The 23,178-nt window shown below is 38.2% G+C and overlaps 1 protein-coding gene across 2 annotated transcripts in view; it reads left to right on the top strand.

Annotated features, from left to right (window-relative positions):
* Positions 1-23,178, top strand: part of SCML2 (Scm polycomb group protein like 2) — a 72,650-nt gene that overhangs the window by 20,663 nt on the left and 28,809 nt on the right. For both annotated transcript variants that reach the window (XM_033010140.2, XM_033010139.2), the window contains 4 exons: positions 6,012-6,082; positions 10,272-10,506; positions 14,567-14,655; positions 16,096-16,339. In XM_033010140.2, coding sequence (XP_032866031.1) covers positions 6,012-6,082; positions 10,272-10,506; positions 14,567-14,655; positions 16,096-16,339 — 639 coding nt within the window. The remainder of the gene's footprint in view (positions 1-6,011; positions 6,083-10,271; positions 10,507-14,566; positions 14,656-16,095; positions 16,340-23,178) is intronic.

Raw genomic sequence — 23,178 nt, 5'->3', positions numbered from 1 at the left:
TCAATTGTGTTTTTGTAATAAGCTGAGGAAACAACACGCTTGCCAGAAATGATCCAGCTTCTTATCAAACAGCCTCTACTATCTTCAGCAGGTGCTATATGGCAGCATATACATGGAGTTGCTAGCAATTTAACTTTTGTGGGCTGCAATGAGAGAGCAGCAGCATCTTCATATACCCTTTGTATGTTCATGTTGGTTGCTTGGATTTGGGGTAGTAAGAAATGTCATGAGTACTGTTGACTGAAGTAGAAAAATCTCTTCAGGTGTCGTTACTTAATTCTTGATAAAATGTCACTGGATTACTTAAACTCTCAGTCTGCTTATATTTCCCTGCCCTCTGACTCATAATAGATGGTCTTGTTCCAAGCTTTTGTTGTGTACCAGCGGAGGAGTTCCTTACAAGTAGTGTAGTCACTGAACAAACGTACTGAGATTCTAACGTGGTAGCTGGGTAGTTGAGGTGATGACTATGCATAAAAGGTACGATACCCTGATACCACCAGACATAGTACAGCTTTCTGCTGTTACATTTGCCAGACTTAAATCTTATGTTTCTTGGGATCCTAACAGTCATCTTTGTTATTCTTCCCTGTTACTTTGAGACAGTAAAGGAAGTGTATTTCTGTCTTGTTTTCCCTATTCTGCAGTGTAAGAGGAGCTCCAGTCAGACTGGACTCAGATTGCATGTTTTAAAATAGTGTTGTTTGACATGACAGATGGAGCCCCATAAGATGCCCCCCCACCAGCAAAGTGCTTTTCATATGTGGATAAGATAACCATATTTCACGAATCATTGGAAAACATCCCTGCCTCCTTCTACAGTAGAGAGCAAGGTGTTGAAAAAGCTCTGTGGAGAAGCAGTGCTAAGCAGGCAAGCCTTCTTGTCATCTGTATTCTGTCACTCAGTACCACGCTGTTAATCTAGTGTCTGAGCACTGAATTTACTCATGAAATCTAGACTCAGCTCTGTCAGACACTTAGAGAGGAGTGCTTTGTGCAAGATCATGCAAGATCTCCGATCTTCTATAGATGAGCTGGTAATTTTTATCCTATGTTGTTGCTTATTGGTGGCAAGGAAGAAGGAATCTCTTGATACTGGATGAAGAAAGATGCCTTACAATGCTTTGGACTAGCATCCAGGAAGTCTCCAGAGTTTTCAGGAGGATGTGTGATGGGAAAAGTTGAAGAGGAGGGGAGGTAGTGATGTGAGAAGAACAGGTGAAAAAATAGACTAAAGTAGGTAGAGAAAGAGAGGAAGAGGAGAAAAATTCTAATTGAATGATCACAACATATAGAAGGAGGTAGAAGGTATAAAGAAGGGTATGAAATACCTTCCACTTAAACTATTATGTTTGCAGGAGTATGTAAACCAAAATTAAAAGGAAGCTTCATCTTTGGCAAAGAGAGCTAATGGGATGAAGACTAGAAAAGATACATCTCTAGGGAACCTAGAGGTGATACGAGAAGACATGAAGTGTTCCGTCTGCTTAAACAGTGTTTAGGCTATGGTGATACTGTATTAAACTAACCTAAATAAAGCAGGACCTTAAATTCTACCTATGCACAAGTGACAACTCATAGATTAAAATCTTCAATTTAAATTTTGTAAAGCTTTGACTTAAACTAAACTGAAGCATTTATGTACAGTAAAAAACAGGGAGCGCTTCAACAAACTGGGCATTCACATACTCCTTAGAGCAGATGGGATGCCTCCAGGGGTGCTAAGGTAGTTGACTGATGTCACTGTGAGGCTTCTTGCATTTTGGAGAGGTCATAGTGATTGGGCAAGTTTCATGATGACTGGAAAAGGGCAAACAGTATGCTCGGTGTCAAGAAGGACAAGAAGTGGCTGCCTGGGAAATTACAGGCTGGCCTGCCTGACCTCAGTCTTTGGGAAGACTATGGAGAAAAGCTTTCTGGAAGCAATTTCCAAGCAAGTAAAGGACGAAGATGAGGTCAGTAGCAGCTGAGATGGATTTGCCAAATGTGAACCGTGTGTGACTGACTGCCTTTTGTGATAAGTGATTCTGTAAACAAGGGGAGAGCAGTGGATGTTGTTCGTCTCGACTATAGCAAGGCTTTCTGTACCATCTTCTGTAGTGTCCTTTCAGCCAAACTGGTGAGATGTGGGTTGCATAGGTGGATGGAAAATTGTCTCTACTGCCAGAGGACACAAGGTCCACCTGGTAGTGGCATTTCTCAGAGGTCGGTACGAGGCTGATGTTATTTTATGCCTTACTGACAGATGGGGACGATTGGACAGAGCACACTGTCGGCTAGTTTGTGGGCAACATCTAACTGGGAGGAGTAGCCGCTAGGCCAGGCAGCAGGGCTGCTCTTCAGATGGACCTCCCCACGCTAGAGAAATGGGCTGACGGGAACCCCATAAGATGCAAAGGCAAATGGAGAATCCCTCCCTCACCTGGGCAGACTGGAGCCCTGCAGCAGCCCGGGCGGGAAGCTGGCTGCCCTGGAAAGCAGTTTTGCAGGAAAGGCCCTGGACTCCTGGCAAGCTGCAAGCTGAGCGTGGGCCAGCAGTGTGCTCTTGTGGTGAGAGACGTCAACTGCATACCGAGTCCTGTCAGCAAAACTGTAGGCAGTAGGCTGAGAGAAGGGATTTGCTTCTTTTTGGTATTTTTGAGACCGTATCTGGAGTATTGTGTTCAGTTTTGAGCTCCCCAGTGCAAGGAAGACTCTGCTATACTTGAGCAAGCTGACTGTCAGTCCAAAAAAAAATGAAGAAAGGGCCAGAATGCAAGATGTAAGCAGAGAACTGGTCCCAAAACCAGAAAAATAGTTTCTTCAGCCAAAAGAAGAGAAAGTTTATGGGAGATTGTCTTGCTGTCTCCAGTTACCTGACAGGTGACTGTAGAGGGCACAGAGCCAGGCTCCTCTCAGAGGTGCAGTGGAGGGATGAGAGGCAACAAATACTAGCTGGAGCATGAGAAATTATACTTGATGGAAGAAAAAAAATCTTCATGTTGAGAGTGATGGAACCCTAGAGGAGCATGAGTCTGAACTAGAGACCTCCTGGGGTTCCTTTTAGCTTGAATTACTTTGTGATTGTCAGGTTTGACAAGAAGTGTTAGCGTGTTGATACAGCATTGCAGGGAACATCAAGGGTCGTTGACCCATGGGTTGTTACCAGTAATGCAAGAAACTGTGGCATAAACTTATTTCCTGCATTTTAAAATTAGTCAGGCTGTTTGCCCATGCCGATTGTCTTGGATCACAGTTCTAGAGTCTCACTCCTGTGTTGTTTACAGACTTTAATTTATTTTATTTTTTTTTTTTTTTTACAAAAGGTCCTAATTACTGGAGTGTTTTAGGTTTTTCTTTTTTTTTTCCCCCGTTTCCAGTGTATGCTGGTTTATTCTTCTGTGTTAAAATTTAATTTCTCTCTCTAGTTTTCACTTTGCAAGTTGTGCTTGTTGCATAATGGGTTTTTCTTAACCTGTTTAATTCAGCCTGCAGGTTTGAGTGGGAAGAGAAATGCATATTAAATCATTTGCTGCGAGCTAATTTTCTTAAGGATTTTTATTTCTCAGAAGTTGCATGTTTTCAGGGGCTTTAGAATTAGAAATATATATAAAACAACGGCTTTTTTACCTGTACACACTGAGAATACAGAAAAGCTTTTTGTCTAGAGATTTTTTCAATGTGGTTATCTTCCTAGATGTTCATCTTATATGTTTCAAACATACGTTGATCTCCTATTTCTCTGTCTGCAGTAATTAAATGATAATTAGCACCATCTCTGAGAGCTTGGTTTTAATTTAATACAGGTTAGCTTCATAGGTGAATAGGTTCTAATTTAAACTTCAGGTGATTTCTCCTTGATGAAAGAGGTTTCAATAGCCAGGATTTAAAGCAAAGAATCAGGCAATATTGTTTTCCCCTTGGCTTTATCTGCAGATGGCTGCTTGTGTGACATTATGTGTCTTTCTAGTAAACGTTCCCTAGAAAAAAACCCTATTTGTTTCTCTCTGTACTTTTGGGCAATCCCACCAAATTTATAGTCTTGTTAACAATTGAGAACATTTGGGAAATGCTGGTATAGAGAGAGAATTTTTTTGGAGGAGGTGAATGGGCATTTCTCCTGGTGAAAGGTAGTGTCTCTGTGTATCTACATCTATACAGTCCCTAACACAGCAAGGCTCTCATTTGTAGTTACAGCTTTTACATCATGTTAGATCAGAGACAGCTGGGACATAGCTAACATTTTCTTTTTGCTAGATTTAATTTTATTGTATTGGGTACTTTAAAGTTTACTAAGGTGAACTGTGATTAAAAACAACCTTTTTTTTTTTTTTTTTTAATCAGAAGTCAACCTGAAGCGGCAACTTCATTATTAGACTCGAAGAATTTTTAAAAGACGAAACTTTGCTAGCAGTTCATCATATTTATTTTTTGCAGCCTCCTTGGCCTCTCAATGAAAAGAGCAACAGATCTGGAGGCTACTTTATGGAGAAAGCTCTGAAGAGCCATTTCATGAGTATGCCTTTTGAAATACAATTATCTAACATATGCTTAAGTTAATATACTCTGCCTTTTGTGAATAATACAAAATCAATGTAACTGTATAAATGTGTGAATTTTCATTCCAAAATAGGTGGACTTCTAAGATCTTATATTGAAGTGTCTTTGTTACTAGCCTTCATACAGTCCAGACCACCAAATTAACAGCTTTTGAGATTTTACTTGTTACCTGGCTAACAAACACATGGCCTCTGCAGTGCCAAGCACAAAACACTTGCCAAAAAAAAAAAAGAGGATCTCAGCTGGTCAAAGGGGTAGTTCTCTTCTGCTTGAGGCACTATATGTTTTCAACTAAATGCTGTGCTAATGAAGGCAGACTCTGTGTTCGAGCTACCACACATCCTTCAGAAAAGCAATGTGAGAGTGCTGGAAAATGCTGCTGTTTTCTGATTGTTTCTATGCTTCTCCTCTCTCCTAAAAATTGCAGAGATGTGTTTAACTGTGCCCAGTGGCATTTTTGGAAGGATTACTGATAAACCCAGTGCAGTCTCTCCATCATCACGGAGGATTTTGCTGTAGGCCATGTGAATGGCCGTTGCTGAGCCGCTGGGTGGCATCACTGCATCATTTTGGGGTTCATGGGCAATTTTACTCTTCAGGAACATCAGAAAGATGCCAGCTGCCCAAACAAGAGAAATAAGCAAAAAATCTCACTTAGATAATTTAGGAACAAAACTGTTGGCTGTGCCATTGTAGTTTTTCTCTTGTGCTTTATATTAATTTAAGTAATGCCTATATCTTTGATGTTAGCACTTCATATTGTTCCATCTATGCAAAACCGATAACACTGATTAAATCAAATACAGAGTACACTCACCCATGCACATAAACAATGCCAATGTTAACACTGGAAAAAATACTATGATTCCGTTGCTGAACAGTGCCATACTATTTACCCTATAAAGAGAAACCTTCATCAGACTTCAGATGAAAAGAGACAGGCATGCAGTTGGAAGGCTGTACCTAATCCTTTTGCTTTCTAGTGAACTGGGGATAGTATTTTCAACATATACTTCAACAGAATCTATGCATCTGTGTTTTTCAGTATGTATCATCTCACTATTCCTATGAGGTTATCATATCAGTCCTGCTGTTACGGGAACGTCAAGGCTAACGTGATTTGTAGAGGGATGTTTGGGAGGCCCTTACGCAGAGAAATGAATCTAGATATCCTGACTTGTATCATTGTATGTGGACAACAGCAACAAAAAAATAAATTGGGGAAGGTTGATACTGATTTTGCCTATTATGTGATCACCCCTGTAAATTAACGGTGCTCTTAAAGCAAGGGTTGTATGTTTTCCAGTAGTGGAGTTTCAATTCGAGAGTAATCCTGTTCTTGAAAAAAAAAAAACAAGTATTCTACAGTGTAGTTGGGTTCTTCCTCTCCATTTCTTTCCCTAAGCCCCTTTTAATTTAAGTTCCCTTTAAAAACTGTCTGTATGGTATTTTTTTTATCTTGTGTCTTCCAGAACAGTTTAATTGGGATGATTATCTGAAAGAGACTGAATCAGTAGCTGCCCCTCTACATTGTTTCAGACAGGTATGACATACTATTTTGCAAGTGTGTGTGTATGTATGCATGTTACAGGGTGATCCTAGAGCAACATTTATGTTTAAACTGCTTGCAAACTTCCCATTTGACTTCTTTTGATCTCTAATTATCAATAGCTTACAATTTTGGCAGATGCTAGCTACTGAAGTTTTTCATTCTTGGTTTCTGCCTCAAGACAAACTTTGAGAGTTTCATTAAAATTGTAGCTTTGGACTCTGTTTTCCTTTAAAAAAAAAGACTAGTTAATGAAAACAGATAGTCTTTTCAGAGTTCAAAAATATTTTCTACTTTTTTTGGTAATCTTAGAGGAACTATGGTTTTATTGAGAATTAAAATTTGGCTGATTGTCAGAGGAGCCTTTCTCCTGCCCCATTTCTGAAAGTCCTTTAAATTCTGGGTAGCTACAAGATGTGTGTATGTGTGTGTGTCCTAGAGTTTATTCACCACTTCTTTTCTGGCTCTTTTAAATATGTTTAATTTTGTCTCTTTCTGAGCTGACTACTTTTTACTAAAGAAGTAACAGATTCTGAAGTTAAAAAAATACGGGGAATATATGGGAATACAAAGGGAATATTTGATTTATAATGAAGGGTGTTTAATGTACTATTTTATATTTTACACTGTGCCGTACAAGTTTGACTCCCCCCTGCCTGATGTTTTGGTATGTATTTGCAGATGCAGTTTAAATCTACCATCTTGTGTGAGCTAATGACCTCCGGTTATTCAGCCCTCTGGAGTCAATCTCTGCAGTCATCTTTCTCTCTGTAGAGGCAGCCGGGGCTGGTATTTTCCCACGCGTAGGAGTATCTTAGCTGTGAAAGTAGGATGAGTTTTGGTCTGTAAGCCTTCACTGTGTTAGGAAAATAGATGCTGAAGGAATTGGATAGTCCAGGTTGATAGAACTGTAATAGGTGTGACAAGCGGTGCATGTCAAGTGTAGTGTATTGGGCGTGTTCAGAAAGGTATCTTCTGGGGTTTGTTGGTAGTTTGATGGTACTGTGAATGTCATTGGCCTCTAGTGGGGACCAAACAAAAAGCAACACAAATGGAATAGTCAGAGGAGAGAAGGAGCTGTCACTCAGTGAATCTGAAGTAGTTTCATGAATGAAGAACAGGGAGAGAGGAATGCAGGTGGTAGCATTTCCTTGTACTACATCTTGAATCTCAGCTTCCTCTTTTCAGATAAGAATAAAGGACGAAGACCCCCCTCACATGCTGCTTTCAATGAGAGATGGCCAAGAATAGCAATGTCCATAGCTCTGAGTGGAGCTTCAGAAATTATTTCTACAGTATGTGTTTTTCACAGTGGATACCAGCTCAAGGCAGAGACCTCAAACTCTGCCTGGGTAGAGGCAGAGGGCAGTAGTGTATCCCTGGATCATTCTGACTCGTAGACTGTAGACCACCGTGACCAGAGTGTATGCTCTCGAGAGATGTAGCTACTGCAGAAGGCTGCTCAGAAGCCTTTCCTTGTGCCTTTCTTGTATGTTCCTCTTCCCTACTAATATGCTCGAGTGGTCCAAACTGAGCAACTGAGTAACACCTTAAATAATGACGCTTGAGTGGCATGCATTGGCTGAGATAGATAAATCTGAGTGACCTGGATTGCTTAAGGAACGTGTGGGTTGGAAAGAAGAGCTTTAATTTCTGTGCATAGCAAATTTCAGAACAATTTACATATGCAGACTTTCAGTTTTTCTAAGAGTTGACCTTTAAGTAGAAAGTGAGATGCAATATTAATTAGTGTGGAGCTAGCTCCTCTCACTACATAATGTTTGCATATTTTAGAAACTGAAGTGCTTGAGCTTTGTGTAGGACTAATTTGACTTTTACTGTGTTACACATGAATTGTATGTGTCATATCACTCTGTGTAATGCAAAGAAATACACTGCTGTGGCCAGCCGGGAACCAAAGAGCAGAGGGAAGCTTAATTTGACAATTATATCCAGAATCTGTGACCTGTGGGAACTCTAAAAGGTTTAAATTTTGTAGTAATTAAAAACGATCTGGGGAGCAATAAATTAAAGCCTCTAACATAAATTAAGATACAGGCACAGACAGCTAATGGAAGTTGGTTAAAGTATTTATCTTAATTTAGAAGGTATTTTATCTGTTGCTCTAAGTTGTTTTTAATTACTACTTAAAATTTTGATGCTTTCTACATACCTTTCTCTCACTCTGAAACTTTTTTTCAAGCAGTTGAAAATTTTAAATAAAAACCCTCAGTCCCTTATGATTTGAACAGAGCTTAAAACAAGACTGTTGTTGAGCGGGTTTTGTTCTTTTGCTGTAAGAATGGACTGGCATGGAGGAGTTACCTTTTTAGTACAATGCCTTGAGTTGTTGGTATTTAAACAAGCTCACCTTTTCTGCAAACAAATAAACGAGCTCCCCAATTTCTCAATTTCAGTTGTTTTTCATGGTTTTAGAAAATAACAGCTTGACAAGCAATATCCTGAAATTGAATTGCCCTTTAAATTTAATATGCTCAGGCTCCCCTTTCAGACAGCCTGCTGTCTAAATGCAGCATTGGCAGATGCTACATTCAGTGTTCACTGAATATTGCTTGCTTCTTTGTTTTTGGGCTCAGGCTCCTCCAGGGCTCCTGCTGTTGATCTAGGGTGTGTTGTAAATAGTGCACCTGCACACCATAGCAAGTAGACCAAGATGTATTTTTAAAAATTATATGTGGTAGAGACAAAAATATCATTAATGCTTGTTGCAGTGGTGAGTTTCTTCAGCCTTTTCCTGTGTACCCAGGCAGATTAAGTGCACCCTTGTCTGCTTACCATGAGATCCCCACCTGATCTGGGCAGGAGGGTAGGAAAAGGGACCTATGAATCTTGTGAGTGTGAATGCCCATGGTTTTTGTTTTTTTTTTCTACCTGACTCCAGTATCAGGATTCAGACTGTGTTGGTCTGTATGGGATAGCTACTGCATTTAAATGTCCCAGGGAAGGCTGCTTACAGTTCTTGGCATCTGTTCACAAGCAGCTTTGTACTGAAGAGTTGCAGAAAAGGGCTTCCAGGGTGATAGGAGAATAGTCATGCTCTCTGAAGAGCTTGGCTTACTTAACTTGTTGAAAGAGTACTGAGAAAGGGTCAGGTTGCCCTCTGTAAATACACTGCAGATTTTGTTGTTTGCAAAGGTGCAAATAGAATTTAAGTTAAATGATAGTGTTGGCAAAAATTTCCATTAATAAGTTTAGGCTGAAAATGAGGAGACATCTGAAGAGAACAGTGAGAGGCATTCAATCCCAGTGAGTGTTAATACAAAGTTTTGAAGGTCACTAGATGATGTTATTGCCTGCAATACTACAGTAGGCAAGTAATCAGTCTGCAATCTAGTCAATCTCTGCCAATAGCGCGTTGATACACGAGTAGAAAATATTCTCCTCTTTTGTTCATCTTTATCTTGTGACAAAAAGTTCTGCTCAAAGACCAAGTTGCTTTCATCACGTTTCTTTTCCCTGTGCTAATTAAGTTGGCATTTCATTGTATGTGTATGAATATATTCAGTTCTATACAAATAAGCACAAGCTGCAATTTTTGTCTTGGCACAAAAGTTTTATGTGAATTTAGGACTGTCTGTTTTCTTTCTGTAAAATGCAGTTAACACTAACTCCTTTTTCTGTCTTCTTTCTTTGTATTATAAGCTTTTTTTTTTTTGATGCTTAAACTCTTTCTTGCCTTGAGCTTTTATAGTGCCTAGTGCAGTAGGGTCCAGATTTTGTTTACATTTCCAAGATATTTCGATAACGAGAATAACTGCTTCTTTTGGATTGAAAGCTAGTAAATCTTGTGGTTGGGGTTTTTTTTTCTTTTTTGAGTTGAATGTCATGTTTCCCAATGTCCTTTTCCATTCACTTCAGGTATTAATCACTGCTCCCCCATCTTTATGTTCATATCTTCATCAAGATTCCCTTGTTCTGCTTCTTAGCATGCTTATCTTTTTAGAAATCAGTCGTGTTTATGCAGTAGGAACATCAAGTATCTGAAATGGTAGCTGTTGGTAGGTTATCCAGCTGCCTTTTCTGACTTGCTGTTAAACACTCAAAGGCGTATGTTTCCCATTTATGTATGTTTGGATGATTGAAAGTTGTATATTGAACCTGGTAGGTAAATTTAGCAATACTAACAACAGTAAGAAAAAAAATCTTTTACTTTTTATTGTAGTCTAGAATTCCACCTACGAATGATTTCAAAGTTGGTATGAAACTGGAAGCCCATGATCCTCGCAATGTTACCTCAGTTTGTATAGCTACAGTAATTGGAATCACTGGCGCAAGGCTAAGGCTGCGGCTGGATGGAAGTGACAACAAAAATGATTTTTGGAGGCTTGTGGATTCCTCGGACATACAGCCCATTGGGACCTGCGAAAAGAAAGGGGGCATGCTCCAACCTCCGCTTGGTAAGAAACAAGCTTCTGAACTGATGTGTGTGGCACATTGCCTGCGTGAAGTCGATTTCCCCTTTTTGTCCTGGCAAATTCAATGGTACTAACATTTCACCAAACCGTTATTTAATTGAAAAAGAGGTAAGCAGGCTAATTCAGGCTAAGTGAATTGTGGCTTTTTCTTCCTTTTGGATTCCTTTGACATAAGAATGAGCAGGATAATTAGTTTGAGCTCTGTTATTTTTTTACAGTAGTTCCTTAATATTCAATGGGAGTGTCTGACAGCTTTCTCAACAATGAGATGTCATGTGCCCATTCTGTCAATGGTCCCTCATACACACCCTGTCCTACGAGTGTGTATGGATATGTTTTCTTGCTTGATGCTGTGTGAGTTGGGGAAAGCTGACTCGCCTTTTTCCTCCAGTCAATCAGAGGAGCACACTAGAAGGCGCTCACTGTTAACTAGCTCAGCAGGGCTGCAGGAGGTGCTGCAGCTCAGGGCAGCCTGAGTGTTTCCTCAGGCACTGAACAAATTGGTTGTGGTCTGGGAAAGGCAGGGTAGGGTGAGTTGGTGGTGGTATTGCAGCATTCTGCTCTGAGGTAGGAAAAACAGCACTCTAGAGCTTTAGCAAACTGCAAGCTTATGTTGCATGTGATTCTTGTCTCCTCAAATTGACATGTTGGGAAACATCTGATAGTCACGATGAGTTTGTGAGCATGATGCATGCTCTCGAAAAAGGTGTCGTTTTACTATGCTTCAAAATAGTATGCGGGATTTCTTTTATCTTCCATATGCGTCTCCCCAAACTGAGAAGTAGTATTTGGGCTTAGTCTTATTGAGGAAGTTCATTAAATGCAGAACTGTACAAAGGTATTCCTTGTTAAATGATGAATAGTCACATGTAACTGACTAACTTCTAGGGGTAATAAAGTGTGATATCACCTTTCTTTGCTGTAATTAATCTGTATATTTAGATCTGCATTCTTGTACCATATTTGTTACAGCTTAAACTTCTAGGTGTGGAAATCTTTAATGAAACATGTTTTTCACAGTAGCCTGAAAATAATTCTCTTTTAAAAAGGAGGAAAAATGGCCAAAATTTATCTTTAAACCTGCCCCCCGCATGCCCCCCACAACAGCAACACCCCCTCCCCTGTTATCCTATTATTTTCCGTAATTTTTAGAAGATGCTAGAAATAATGTTCTTAATACGAGAAATGAACTGTAAGCAGAAGTTGGTTACTGCTGGTTTCCCATCTTATGGTTATGAACCTCCTTCTGGTTTGGTGTCATCAGTAACTCTTACAGATTTCTCATCAGAGGTTTACTGAAGATAGGTATCCTTTCTCTTAGTAGCCTGTCAAAAAATTCGTCATCCCAATTTGTTAACAACTTTCAGTTCTACTGTTTGAAAGACAGTGAAAAGTACTATTTCATGACAATATGAAGCTAGATTTGCTTGTAGACAGGCAAACAGACACAGGAGAGATTATAAGGTTAGATTTTTGTAAATCTGTTGTACTTCTTTAGAAACAGAAGAAAAGCAATGCAACCAGGGTGCCAGTCTAGAATAATATTATTTGGGATAGATAAATATTGTTTGAGCTCAAAAGGACTGGGATTGTTTTCCTTTTTTCCTGTGGATATATAGAGGTCTTGAATGAAAGCACTGCAAATTCTTGACATCTGGGGGGAAAGTTTCATATTTTTTACTTTTTTTTTTTTGAGAAGTTATTTAGTTTAACCTCTCTGAAGTTCTTGGTATAACCCTGTAGAATGAATGCAGTGATACCAGTATGAAAGAGAGTTGTAATAGAGAAGAGTATACCTATTCCTTCAGCCATGCATATGTACAGTGTTAAATATATGGCTTCAGTTCAGGAGCATAGTGGGTTTTTTAAATGTGTTTCTAAATCGGTCTGGTGAACAGAACAACTCTGGTTAAGTATAATGTGGGCAGCCGATCCCTTAAGAGAAACTTTCCACGATTGTCAGTAGAAGTGTTGATGCTGTCTCTTCAGATACTGTTTCTTACTCCTGTTACTCCTGTTCCATCAGGCTACTTGTAGTGCAGCACCTAACTAGCAGCTGTTTCCCTGCACCCAGGCATGTAAGTTTACCTGCCCTCTGAACAATTGCTGGTTATTCAGAAAAGAATGCGAGTGCCATTATTTTTTCCCTCCTGCCCTAGATATTTCTAGAGATAGGCTAAATTCCAGCAATCAAACATTCTGGCATACCTAGATACATTTTTGAAAAAGCCTTTTTGGCAGTTTTACAGCATCCTGTTCCTGGGCAAAGCTGGGAGCTAATTGGGTGTATAATTACCTCCTGTTAGACATTTAAGCAACTGATCTTTATTTTTTTTTTTTCTGAGTAGTGGGGAACCTTCTGGATACTAATGTTCTGCTTCTTTCATAATAACTAGATAAAATAGTCCCTCCTACCTGATTTTTACATAGGTTTAATTATGCATGTTACGTAAGGGTTTTGTGAAAGTGATTGATGTAGCAGAGGGTTCCTGTTGCAGCCTCTGTTTTTCAAAGGTGAACTTCTTTATTGTTGAGAGGTTAATGTTCTCAAGAATTTACACTGAGGATAACATTTTCTCAGGTTTTACCAGGATGACTTAAAGGCCAAATTAAGTTAATTGAAACTGTTGTTTAGCTGTCTTGTCCTCTGTCTTGTGTATATGTCTTTTCTGAGCTAGCTGGTTAGGAATATTGTGTTTCAGTAACCAAACGTGTTTAGGTTGTATAAAGACTCTGGTACCAAACCAGGACGGATAATCAGCTCAGCAGTCCTCAAATTATGACACCATTTAGCAAATATGAGCTTTGTATTCATTTACGTACTGCATAGGTAGTTCCAACTTGAAGACTTTTATTCAGCTGAAGATAGCATAAAGCTACTAGTTAAAGAATGATTATAGGATATAATCCAATTTTAGATGACCTAATGATTTAACTGATCAAGAATTGCAGATATGTTCCACCTTTCTGGTTACTTTTTTTTTTGTTGTTTTTTAAGAGAGTTATTGAGGCTCAGTCATGAGGGAACTCATCAGTTCCTGGCAGATTCTAGTACTATTTGCTTTGTGGAAAAATTTCCAATTTGCTCTATTATGTCTGTTTTTCTGTAGAACTGTGCCAGACATGTAACTTCTAAAGACGCAGAAAAAATGTCCACTGTGTCTGGTATCTTACTCATTACTTTGAAACATCCATTTGGAAAGCATAGAAAGCAAAAGGATTTTTTAATTTTGTTTTGTTTTATTTTTTAACTGAAAAGTAGTTGATTCTGAGCGAAGATTATATGGAATGAGAATGTTTTCAGCCAAACCTTTCTTCTGCTTGAATAAAGTAGTTCATCTAGATAAATTTGATTATAGTTTGTGCTTTTTATTCACTTGTTAGTGAAGAATATTAAAGTAGAAATATCTTCCAGTTTTTGTTTTCCAATATGATGCATTCATTTATTAAAATAATTAATATTTATTTAAATAATTAATATTTCAGTTCTTCCCTGTTATATGTTCTTTGGTTCTTAAGGCTATTTATTTATTTGTTTCAATGGGGGAGGGAGAAGAATCAGATTGTTCTTTTTTTGTCTGTTATCTGGTGAAAGAACTACAAGAATCTCGAAAATAAAAAGCTATCTCCTCAATAAATGAGAGAAGCTGGAGTGGAGGATGTTGTTTTAGAATGAGAACAAAAAGCAGACCTGAAAAGTAAGTTAGGTCCTTGTGCTGTGGAGGATCCACTGGACCAGGGACTACGTGGGATAACCTGATGATCTCCTGTATTAAAACTTGCATATCGCTAAGTTCTAGATGTTTATCTGTAATATCAAAAATTATTATGAGTGATTCTGCAGGCAAGTCACTTGGAATGGAAATGCACTGTGCAGCTTTCTGCACCAACAGCGACCCTGTTTGTTCTGTCTTGGCTACTTCTATTTTGGCCAAGTCCAAAATAGAGAGAATGAGGCATTAGTAAAACAGGCTTGATATCCTTCTCCTCCTGTTTTATTTTACAAACTGGAAGTAGGGCTGTTTGTCTGTTTGTTACTCAGGGTTTCAGATGAATGCATCGTCTTGGCCAATGTTTCTCTTAAGAACGCTCAATGGAGCTGAAATGGCACCCGCAACATTCTTCAAGAAGGTAAGCAGAAAGGCACTGATAGTAAAATACTTTCTATCAATTGGTCCATGGTTACATTTTTCTAATGAGGATGCCAGGATACTACCCTGTTGTATGCAGCACAGGAAGGCAAGACTGTTATTTAAAATGACTTTGAACTGGATTGGCAAGCTGCAAAGCTAGACAGAAAGCAGTCTGCTTCTAGTCCGCTGAGATGAACATCTCTTTTCCCGAGTTGAGACTTTAAAGTATGGTGTGTTATTTAGAAAAATTGTGTTAGCTCATTTTTTGTCTCGTGGATTTAAAATACAATGCATATCACATTTCTTAACAGCACCATATTAATGTGATTGTGCACAGGGGTAAAAAAAAAATTGAATGGGGATTAAGAGCCATTGGAATACAGTGGTGCTTGGAAAGGTTTTGTTAACCGTGTTCTTTGGGCACAGTCGTCATTTAAAATGTAGTGAGAAAGCAGTTGAAAATAGCAGAAAAAGCTGTTCAGTTTTTTAAATGTGACTCGAGTAATTAACTGTGAAGCGTGAAAAATTATATAAAACCAACAGTAATATTAAAACTACTTTTTGGTTTAATTTTTTGTTGAGGTGGCAAAATCCTACTGTCACATTGAGCGACTTCAGTTTTGATGCTGGAAGTGACATTGAGAAGTATGTCAGCAAATCAAACAGTTGGGTTCAGACCTGCAATCGCTTTGCACAACTTGATATAATTATATAATTTTTTAATAGAAAATTACATAAATTTTCTGAGGCGTGATGAGCCCTGCTTCCCTGTGCTAGCCTACCAGCAAATCTGAGATGTCTTTTGGATAATGAGGTTCCTGAGACTGAGGTGGTAATTCAGGTTCCGTTAGGTCACAGCTCCTGCTGTGGGGGTACACTTACGCTGGTCACATTGACTTGATTTTTGGTTTTCTTTTGTCCACTTGGAATTGGTCTAAAGCCAACGGAGTTAACAGAGGCCTATAAATAATGTCCGATGCTAATGAATTTTTCATGGTTTAATTGGGAGGTGAAGCTTTTACCAGACAGTTATCAGTCCCCAGTAATATCCATTCCCTGCAAACTTCCTCTTCTTTATTAGCATGTAATAATTTCATTTTAGTGTCTTTGCTGTTTTGCTGCCCAGACATAATGTATTGGGTGCAACCTATTGCTTATATAAATACTTTTAGCAGGGTCTTTCTGTCATGGAGAAGTTTGCTAATTACCTTAGCTGTGTTTGTGGGAACAGAATCTAGATTTTTGTAATACTGAAGAGCAAAAGTAAATTTGAAATACGTGTAAGTTTTCTTGAATGTCTACTATAAATTTTGAGAGTAGTGAGTATAAGAAGTAAGGATGTTGAAGAAAAATAGAGTTTTTTCTTTTTTCTTTTTTCTTTTTTTAATTTTTAAGAGGCCACAGAAATACAAAAATTCTACCACTCTTACTTTTGTAGGAACCACCAAAACCTGTGCCAAACTGCTTTAAAGTTGGAATGAAACTTGAAGCTATAGATAGAAAGAACCCATACTTGATTTGCCCAGCAACCATTGGAGATGTTAAAGGAGACGAAGTTTTTGTTACATTTGATGGCTGGAGAGGAGCATTTGACTATTGGTGCAGATGTGATTCTCGAGATATTTTCCCAGTTGGATGGTGTAGCTTGACAGGAGATGCATTACAACCACCAGGGAGCAATGGTAAGATGATTAATAATATTGCTTAATTATTTTCCCCCGCAATTACAGCAGAATTTTAAAAACGAGCTGTCTGTGTGCAGGTAAGACTGATGATTTGATTTGAGTAGCTGATGAGGATGAAATGTTAATTTTTCTTTATGTAGTTTAAAGCTACTAGGATAGTTTCTGGGAAACAATTTTTGTTTGTTCATAGTAACTCTGGGAACATGTTTTATTTCATACTGTTAGGAGGGCTTTTGATAATATTTGATTTGTGTGTGCTTGTGAAGAATCATGGACTTAAACTAGACCTGCTGTTTGTATTACAGATAGTTAAATGCTCCTGTTTAATAACTAATATATTGGCTGCAGCATCACTTTATATTAAGCTAACTGCTAAGAAAACGAAGTGGTCTCTGCTTCTGTGATGACTGAAGGTTTAAACTATATATTTAGTGTTTCTTCCTTCGTACTCACAAAATTCTGTCTTGAAGCTGCTTATTCTGAATGCTTTATCATCCTCATGCCTTTAAGGACGTTTGTACATAGGGTTATAGAATCCCTTTAATGGCCACTGTGCTTTATAATGGATAGCTGTCTCCTTTAGAAAGAAGGGAAATAGAATAATGAGGGATATCCCTGAATGTAATCCCTCTGCTACTCTGAGGACCTCTTGTCATGTTTCTGTAGTGTAAGGCTTTTCTGTCAAACTATTTTGACTGTTCTATCCTCACTCCCTTAAAATTTGACAGGAAGAAGGTTTTAGAAGACAGGAACCATATTTTAATTGATTACTTTAATATTGTTGACCAGAATCATTTGTTCTCAAGATGAGCATTTTCACAGCTGGATTTAAGTGAGTAAGGAACAAGTAAACCCGTATCACAGGACTCTCACTGGAAGTACTAAAGGAACAGAAGCAAGAAGGCAAGAAATCAGTCATGCTTCCTGCCCTCTCCATCCCCATTATTTTTCTCAATCTTTTGTCAGCAGGTCAAGAGCCGTATGGAAAATCTAACTGAAATTAGCTCAGGGTACCTCTGCATCCTTGCCCTTACCTGCCTGTCTGTAGCTACTGCCTGCAGTTACTGCAAATGGTCATGGTACCTGTAATCAAGTTCAGTCTGTTTTGGTGGATTTCAGCAAGGGAGTAGCTATATGTGTAGCTGTACTGGCAGATCTGGGATGATCTGCCAGTGCAAACCCACAGTGAGAAGGCAGGGGGAAGTCAGGTGAGGTTAAATCTACATTCCATCAGAAGTCATCTAATACAGGTACCAAGTGACCTCAGTCTTAATGTTTCCGTGCTCCTAGTCTGTAAAGTGTCTTTCTCAGCTTCTTCAGAAGGTTGACCTTGTCTTGAGAAATAATGAATGAGATGTGTTATTATGGTAAGTTAATTATGTTAATTGTGGTGAAATAAAATGGCTTTATACAAAAGGGGCTGTGTAAATAAGTGGCATAAAATTTTTAGAAGATATTATTGTGACAGTTTAGATTGCAGAGTTCAACTGCATCTTCTAGAGAAGAAGTAATACTAAATTGTTTAGTCTATTCCAGTTTCACTGCTGGAAAATCATCAATATTTTGAGATAATACGTACAGAATTTTTCTTGCCTGATTAGTGCTTGTCAGGAATCAGAGAGCTGTTTAACAATTAGTTAGTAATGCTGATTACGTATTCCAGTTGTTCAGGTAATAAAACAAACAAAATTTTGGGGTACATTCAAATTTGCAGAAGGCTTGAAATACCTACTCGGGTCTTTTTATGGATTCTGTTGCTTTGTTATGAAAAGCAATGACACTTCAGGCATTAGTAAGACCTGAAGCAAGGTTCCTACAGACTTGTAGTCAAAACTGAAAATCTTGGACGTGTGATAGAAACTGAGGGCAGAGAGGTGCAGACTGGGGATTTCGTTATTTTTAATTCTAAAAGTGAGCCCAGAGTTAACTGCAGTTTTATTAGAATTGTGTGTGCTTCTTTTTTCCCTGTTCTGAGCATAAAGAATTTCGTTCTTCCAATTTTGCTTCATGTGCTTATTTTTTGTATGCTATTTGTACATACTGTACACACTTGTCAAATTTACACAGCTAGATGAAATATTTTTTGCTCTCAGGTTATATTTTTCACTGTTATTTGATTGCTTTTGAGCCATTAAAGAACTGTAGTGATAGTCCTTTATTAAGATGTAAATAATAGCTTCAAGGAGAGTGTAATCAAGTCATTGTGATTCAGAAATATGATAACATTGTCAGGATTCTTCATTAAGTCACATTAGCATTGACTACTCTTGTTAAGGAAGAAGACAGATACTATATTGTAGGGATTCACTTGAAATATTATAGTAGTATTCTGGCCTGGACTTTTTTCCTGCAGGTTAGTTTAGGATTTCTGCTTTGAATTACCACGATAGAGAGTGAAAATAATTGACTGAGCATGGCTTAGATTTCAGAGTGAATGTAATGAGAAATATTCTTGATTTTTGTACCTAACTTCCCTGAAAGCATTTAAATGTGTTAGATCTCTAGTTAAAGGACTGAAAAAAAAAAACCTTCAGATTTTAGTGAACAAGCAAAGCCAATATCCTGCAGTCTAAGTATGAAAGCAGTAAAGGATGCTTTAAATTTCATCTGTACCTAGGACAACAGTTTCCTGCCATGAGACTTATATTTCAGGGTCTAACTTAGCCTTCTGAAAGAGAGGTGAAATGCAACAAAGGAGACTGTGAAAATTAGGGAAGACTTTATTTCAGCTGTTTACTGTCTTAGCCAATTAGGATGCCCAGAGAGAATGTAGGACCTCTATCATGGGAGGTTTTTAAGAATAGCGTAAACACAGGCTTTTTAGATATGGGTGAATTTATTCAGACCAGATTACGTAGTATATTTATTCTTTATAGCAGTATCTTCTGTAACTTGCATTGGGTTTAGATAAGCTCAGGAACTAAGACACAATTAATAAAAGATAAAATGGAGAAGTAGGTGAAAAGTTGTTTTGGACCAACTGTTTTTAGCATTCAGGCCTTAATCTTCATGTTGATGTTTTGTCTTTGGTCCTTATCAGAAAACGTGATTTAAGTGGACCTGGCTGGGTGTCAGGGTATGCGTACGGTGGTATGAAATGCAGTGTTCAATATTTATACTAGCAGAAGCTGTGCTTAGCTAATATTGTAGTTTGTTTCCTCAGAAATATCTCTGATAGTAGTAATTTATTTTATGTATGCTTTGAGAACAGTGCTCGACGTTGGCTTGGCCTGCTGGCCCAAGGTTAATATTTTAAGGATGCAATAGATTGTTTACTGTGACTTTTGGTCGTTTAAGTGCTTTTAGAGATGACTTGCACTCGGGAACATTGTTGTGAACTAAATGAAAAAAGCTGGTGAAAGAAGTCGGCATGATAATGTCCATGCTGGATCAATCTGAAGGACGATCTGCTCTAGGAGGCTTTCTCCAGCAGTGGCTGAAAGCAGATGTCTGAAGAAAAGCATAAGCACATAGGAGAGGTTTATGGTATTCTTAATATCTGGCTGTCTACAACCCAGCGCTTCCTAAGTCCAGAATAATGCTGTTATGCCGAGTGCCTCCTGGAGGAGCTTGATCTATTTTGTTCAGTTATATTTTGGAGCCATCTGAACTTTTTGCACCTACAACATCCTGTAGTGAGGAGTTCTGTACTTGAGTATATGTTCTGTGGAAGAGGAGATACCCTTTTTCTTGCTGGTAATTTAATTTGTTGTCCTCATGTTCTTGTACTGAAATAGCTGCTTATACTTCATGGCTTGCCCAGGAAGAGACAGTAAATAGTCATTCCCACTTCCCCTTCTTCATATCCGTCATGATGTTGTAGACCTATATTCTAGCTTCCCTCAGCTAACTGTATTCCAAACTCATAAAATCCTGTTCTGTTTTGTTTTTTGTTATTACGGGATCAGTTTAATTTCTCTGCTCACCTTTGTTTTTCCATACTGTTCCCATTTCAGCTATGGCATTTTTGAGCCAGTGGAACCAGAAGTGCACAAGGTATTTAAGACTTAGTGGCATAATGGTGGTTTCTGTTTTGTTTACTGTTCCTTCTGTAATTGTTCATGAGTTGGGATTTGAGGTTTTTGGACTACTACCGAGCAATGAACTAATACTGTCATAGAAATATTTATTTTAATTCTCAGATGTCATTTTTGTATACATCAGCTAATAGCCCATCACTGATCACAGAAACTGGATTATCTTGAGTTGCTTGACATTGAATTTCATCTGTTACTTCCTCTGCTGAGCAACTTCTCAGCTTTACAAGATCTTTTTATACATCTTTACTGACTCAAATAATTGTTCAGCAGTTGTTGCCATCTCATGCTTTACTCTTGTCCTAGATCATATATAAATTGAGTGGCACAAGTCCAAGCAGAGATCTCATCAGGATTTCTCTAGAGCCTTCTCTTGACTGTGGAAACATGTCTGTTTATTCCTGGCCACTGTTGGGTATTTTCCAAGACATTTTTTATAAGGGTCATGAGGATGTTCCCTCATATCCATTACCAGCTAAGGAATCTTTTTAAGAGATTGTGGTGTGAGATCTTGTCCAGTGCAAATCAACAGACTACATCAATTGACTTCCCATTGTCTGCTTGCTTATTGACTCCTAAAAAACAATTAATAACAGATTCGTGGGATGTGACTTTACAAAAGCTATGATTGGTTCTCCTCCAATACCTCGTATTTATCCTTGGGTTTACTACCTCTGTTTTGTACAAGATTTTTTTAGCAGCTCGGCCATTACAAACATCAAGTGTCCTGTTCATACCTTGCTGGTTAGTGTTGGCATCACATTAACCACGAGGCAGTTTTAAGGACAAACTTGCACAGCACCATCAGTAGGTTGGATATTTAATCTTTTCATTTCCATAAAACTAAGTGCTGTGTGTCCTTCCAACTCTCCACTGCTTGTTTTGTCTCCATTTCCTGACCTTTACTACTGGTACTTCATGCCAGGGAACTTGTTCCAAATCCTTGTGAAGAGGGGTTCTGATATGGGAACTGATGTGATGAGCTTCCTTGGAGTGAGTGTGAACGCAAAAAAACATTCTGTCTTGTTGCTTTATTATCTTCTGAATTTGCTCATTCTGAAATTTGATCATCTCTTGGGTCCGTATAACTTCTGCTTTTGATATTCTTTAAAAAGACTTTTTAAGTTTGATATATTTTAGATGTTTTTCTATTAACTCTTTTTTTAGGCCAAACATATTATGTTTTATTTAGCCACCGTAGATTGTGATTTTTATTTTACTCAGTTGGATAATAGAAAGCTGTTATTATGCCTAAGAATATTCTTGTATTGCACTGTAGCTAGTTGTATCTGAGGCGTGTGATTGAAGTAGATGACAGATGACTGGAGATTGTCGGAGCAGTTTCCGTTTGCTGTTTCTATATAAATTCATTTTACTGTTTAGTCATTACATGTAAATGGCAGTTACTTAGGCAACTTGCCTTTTTATTTATAATAGAAGTAAAATCTTTACCATAAAAGAGAGAAAACTACAGAACAACTGGGGACAAGCCATGTGGGAAGTAAGTTGTTTCACCAGCAAAGATTGATATTTGGTATAAAGTAGTATCTGTCATTTAGATGTGAACAGCATCTGGAGAGGAATCAGTTTCTGATCCCCACAGTTTTATGAAGCCGGATCTTTGACGGATAAAGGTGATGCACGAACTCATGAAGGAGGAGCTACTCTTTGCGCTGTACAGGACAGAATTTGGGTGACCAGAGGAAGATGATGTAGTAATCTAAATAAAAACAGTAATACACTGTAGCTTTTCTCCTTAGTCCTCTTCCTTCTTTCCTTCCTTCCTTCTCCTCTCTCCTCCCCCTTCCACATCCTGTGTCCCCTCACTGCTTCTTTCCCAATTCAGTGCATTTATTGTCAGTGAGAGCAATCTTCTTTCATTATGCTAATCAGCCTGTGATGTTAAAGGTCTCCTTCAAAAGCTGTCTGCAGCAATAAGAGTAGTACAGACTCAAGCAGAGATTAAAAGGTATCTTATTTGTCTGTTTTATGATTTCTTAGTTTAGTTTTATTTAATTTTCAGATGTGTTCTCAATTCTTACTTTGTGCAGATTTTTCCAAACTAGCTACTGCAGATGTACTTCCCTGATAATGAAATTATGTCAAAATAGCTGTGCTGTATTTTCAGCTGAGTTGTACACAAATGTGCAACACCAATATAAACCTAAGTACTACTCTATATGTTTGCAGATGAAACAAAAGAAGTGTTGAAACTTTAGACAGAGCAACAGTTAGATCTGTGAAAAGACTGTGTTGTTTGAAGTAGCCAAAAAAAAAAATCAGATAAGTATGGTAATTCTTAAGTTTTATTAAAGAAGAAAAAAACCAAAAACAAAAAACAAAAACAAATGCTGAAATGGTACAATTTCATACTGCTGGAGGTTTCATTTTTCTGTCGGTGCAGCCAGCTTCTTTTCATGAGCAGGTCACAGTAGTTAAATCAGGCACATACAGTAAGCAGATTTATGCTGTCTTCAGAATTGTACATGAAAAACTCCTCAGTGCTTCAGGCTAAAGTCTGATTTGCCACATTCTCTCACATGTTAAGCTTTTTTTATTTGGTATTAATGTGTCTTGGCATCTTGCAGCAAGGCCTGGATGCTGCTGCTACAGGGCAGTAATGACTTAAGAAAAAATAAAGGTTTTGCCTTTCCCAAAGCTGTGACCTTACTCTAAGTCTGATTTCCTCACCATCTTACCATGTTTATTTATAAGGTAGTTATAATTTTCTTTTAAAGAAATACTCCAACACATGTATTTTTGACTGTTACATGGAAAATATTTTTTTTATTTGCTCTT

Source organism: Tyto alba, unplaced genomic scaffold, assembly GCF_018691265.1.
Source record: "Tyto alba isolate M040663 unplaced genomic scaffold, T.alba_DEE_v4.0 Super-Scaffold_14, whole genome shotgun sequence".
NCBI classification, from domain to species: Eukaryota; Metazoa; Chordata; class Aves; order Strigiformes; family Tytonidae; genus Tyto; species Tyto alba.
Note: the sequence above shows the minus strand (reverse complement) of the source record. Positions and strands in the feature narration are given on the sequence as shown.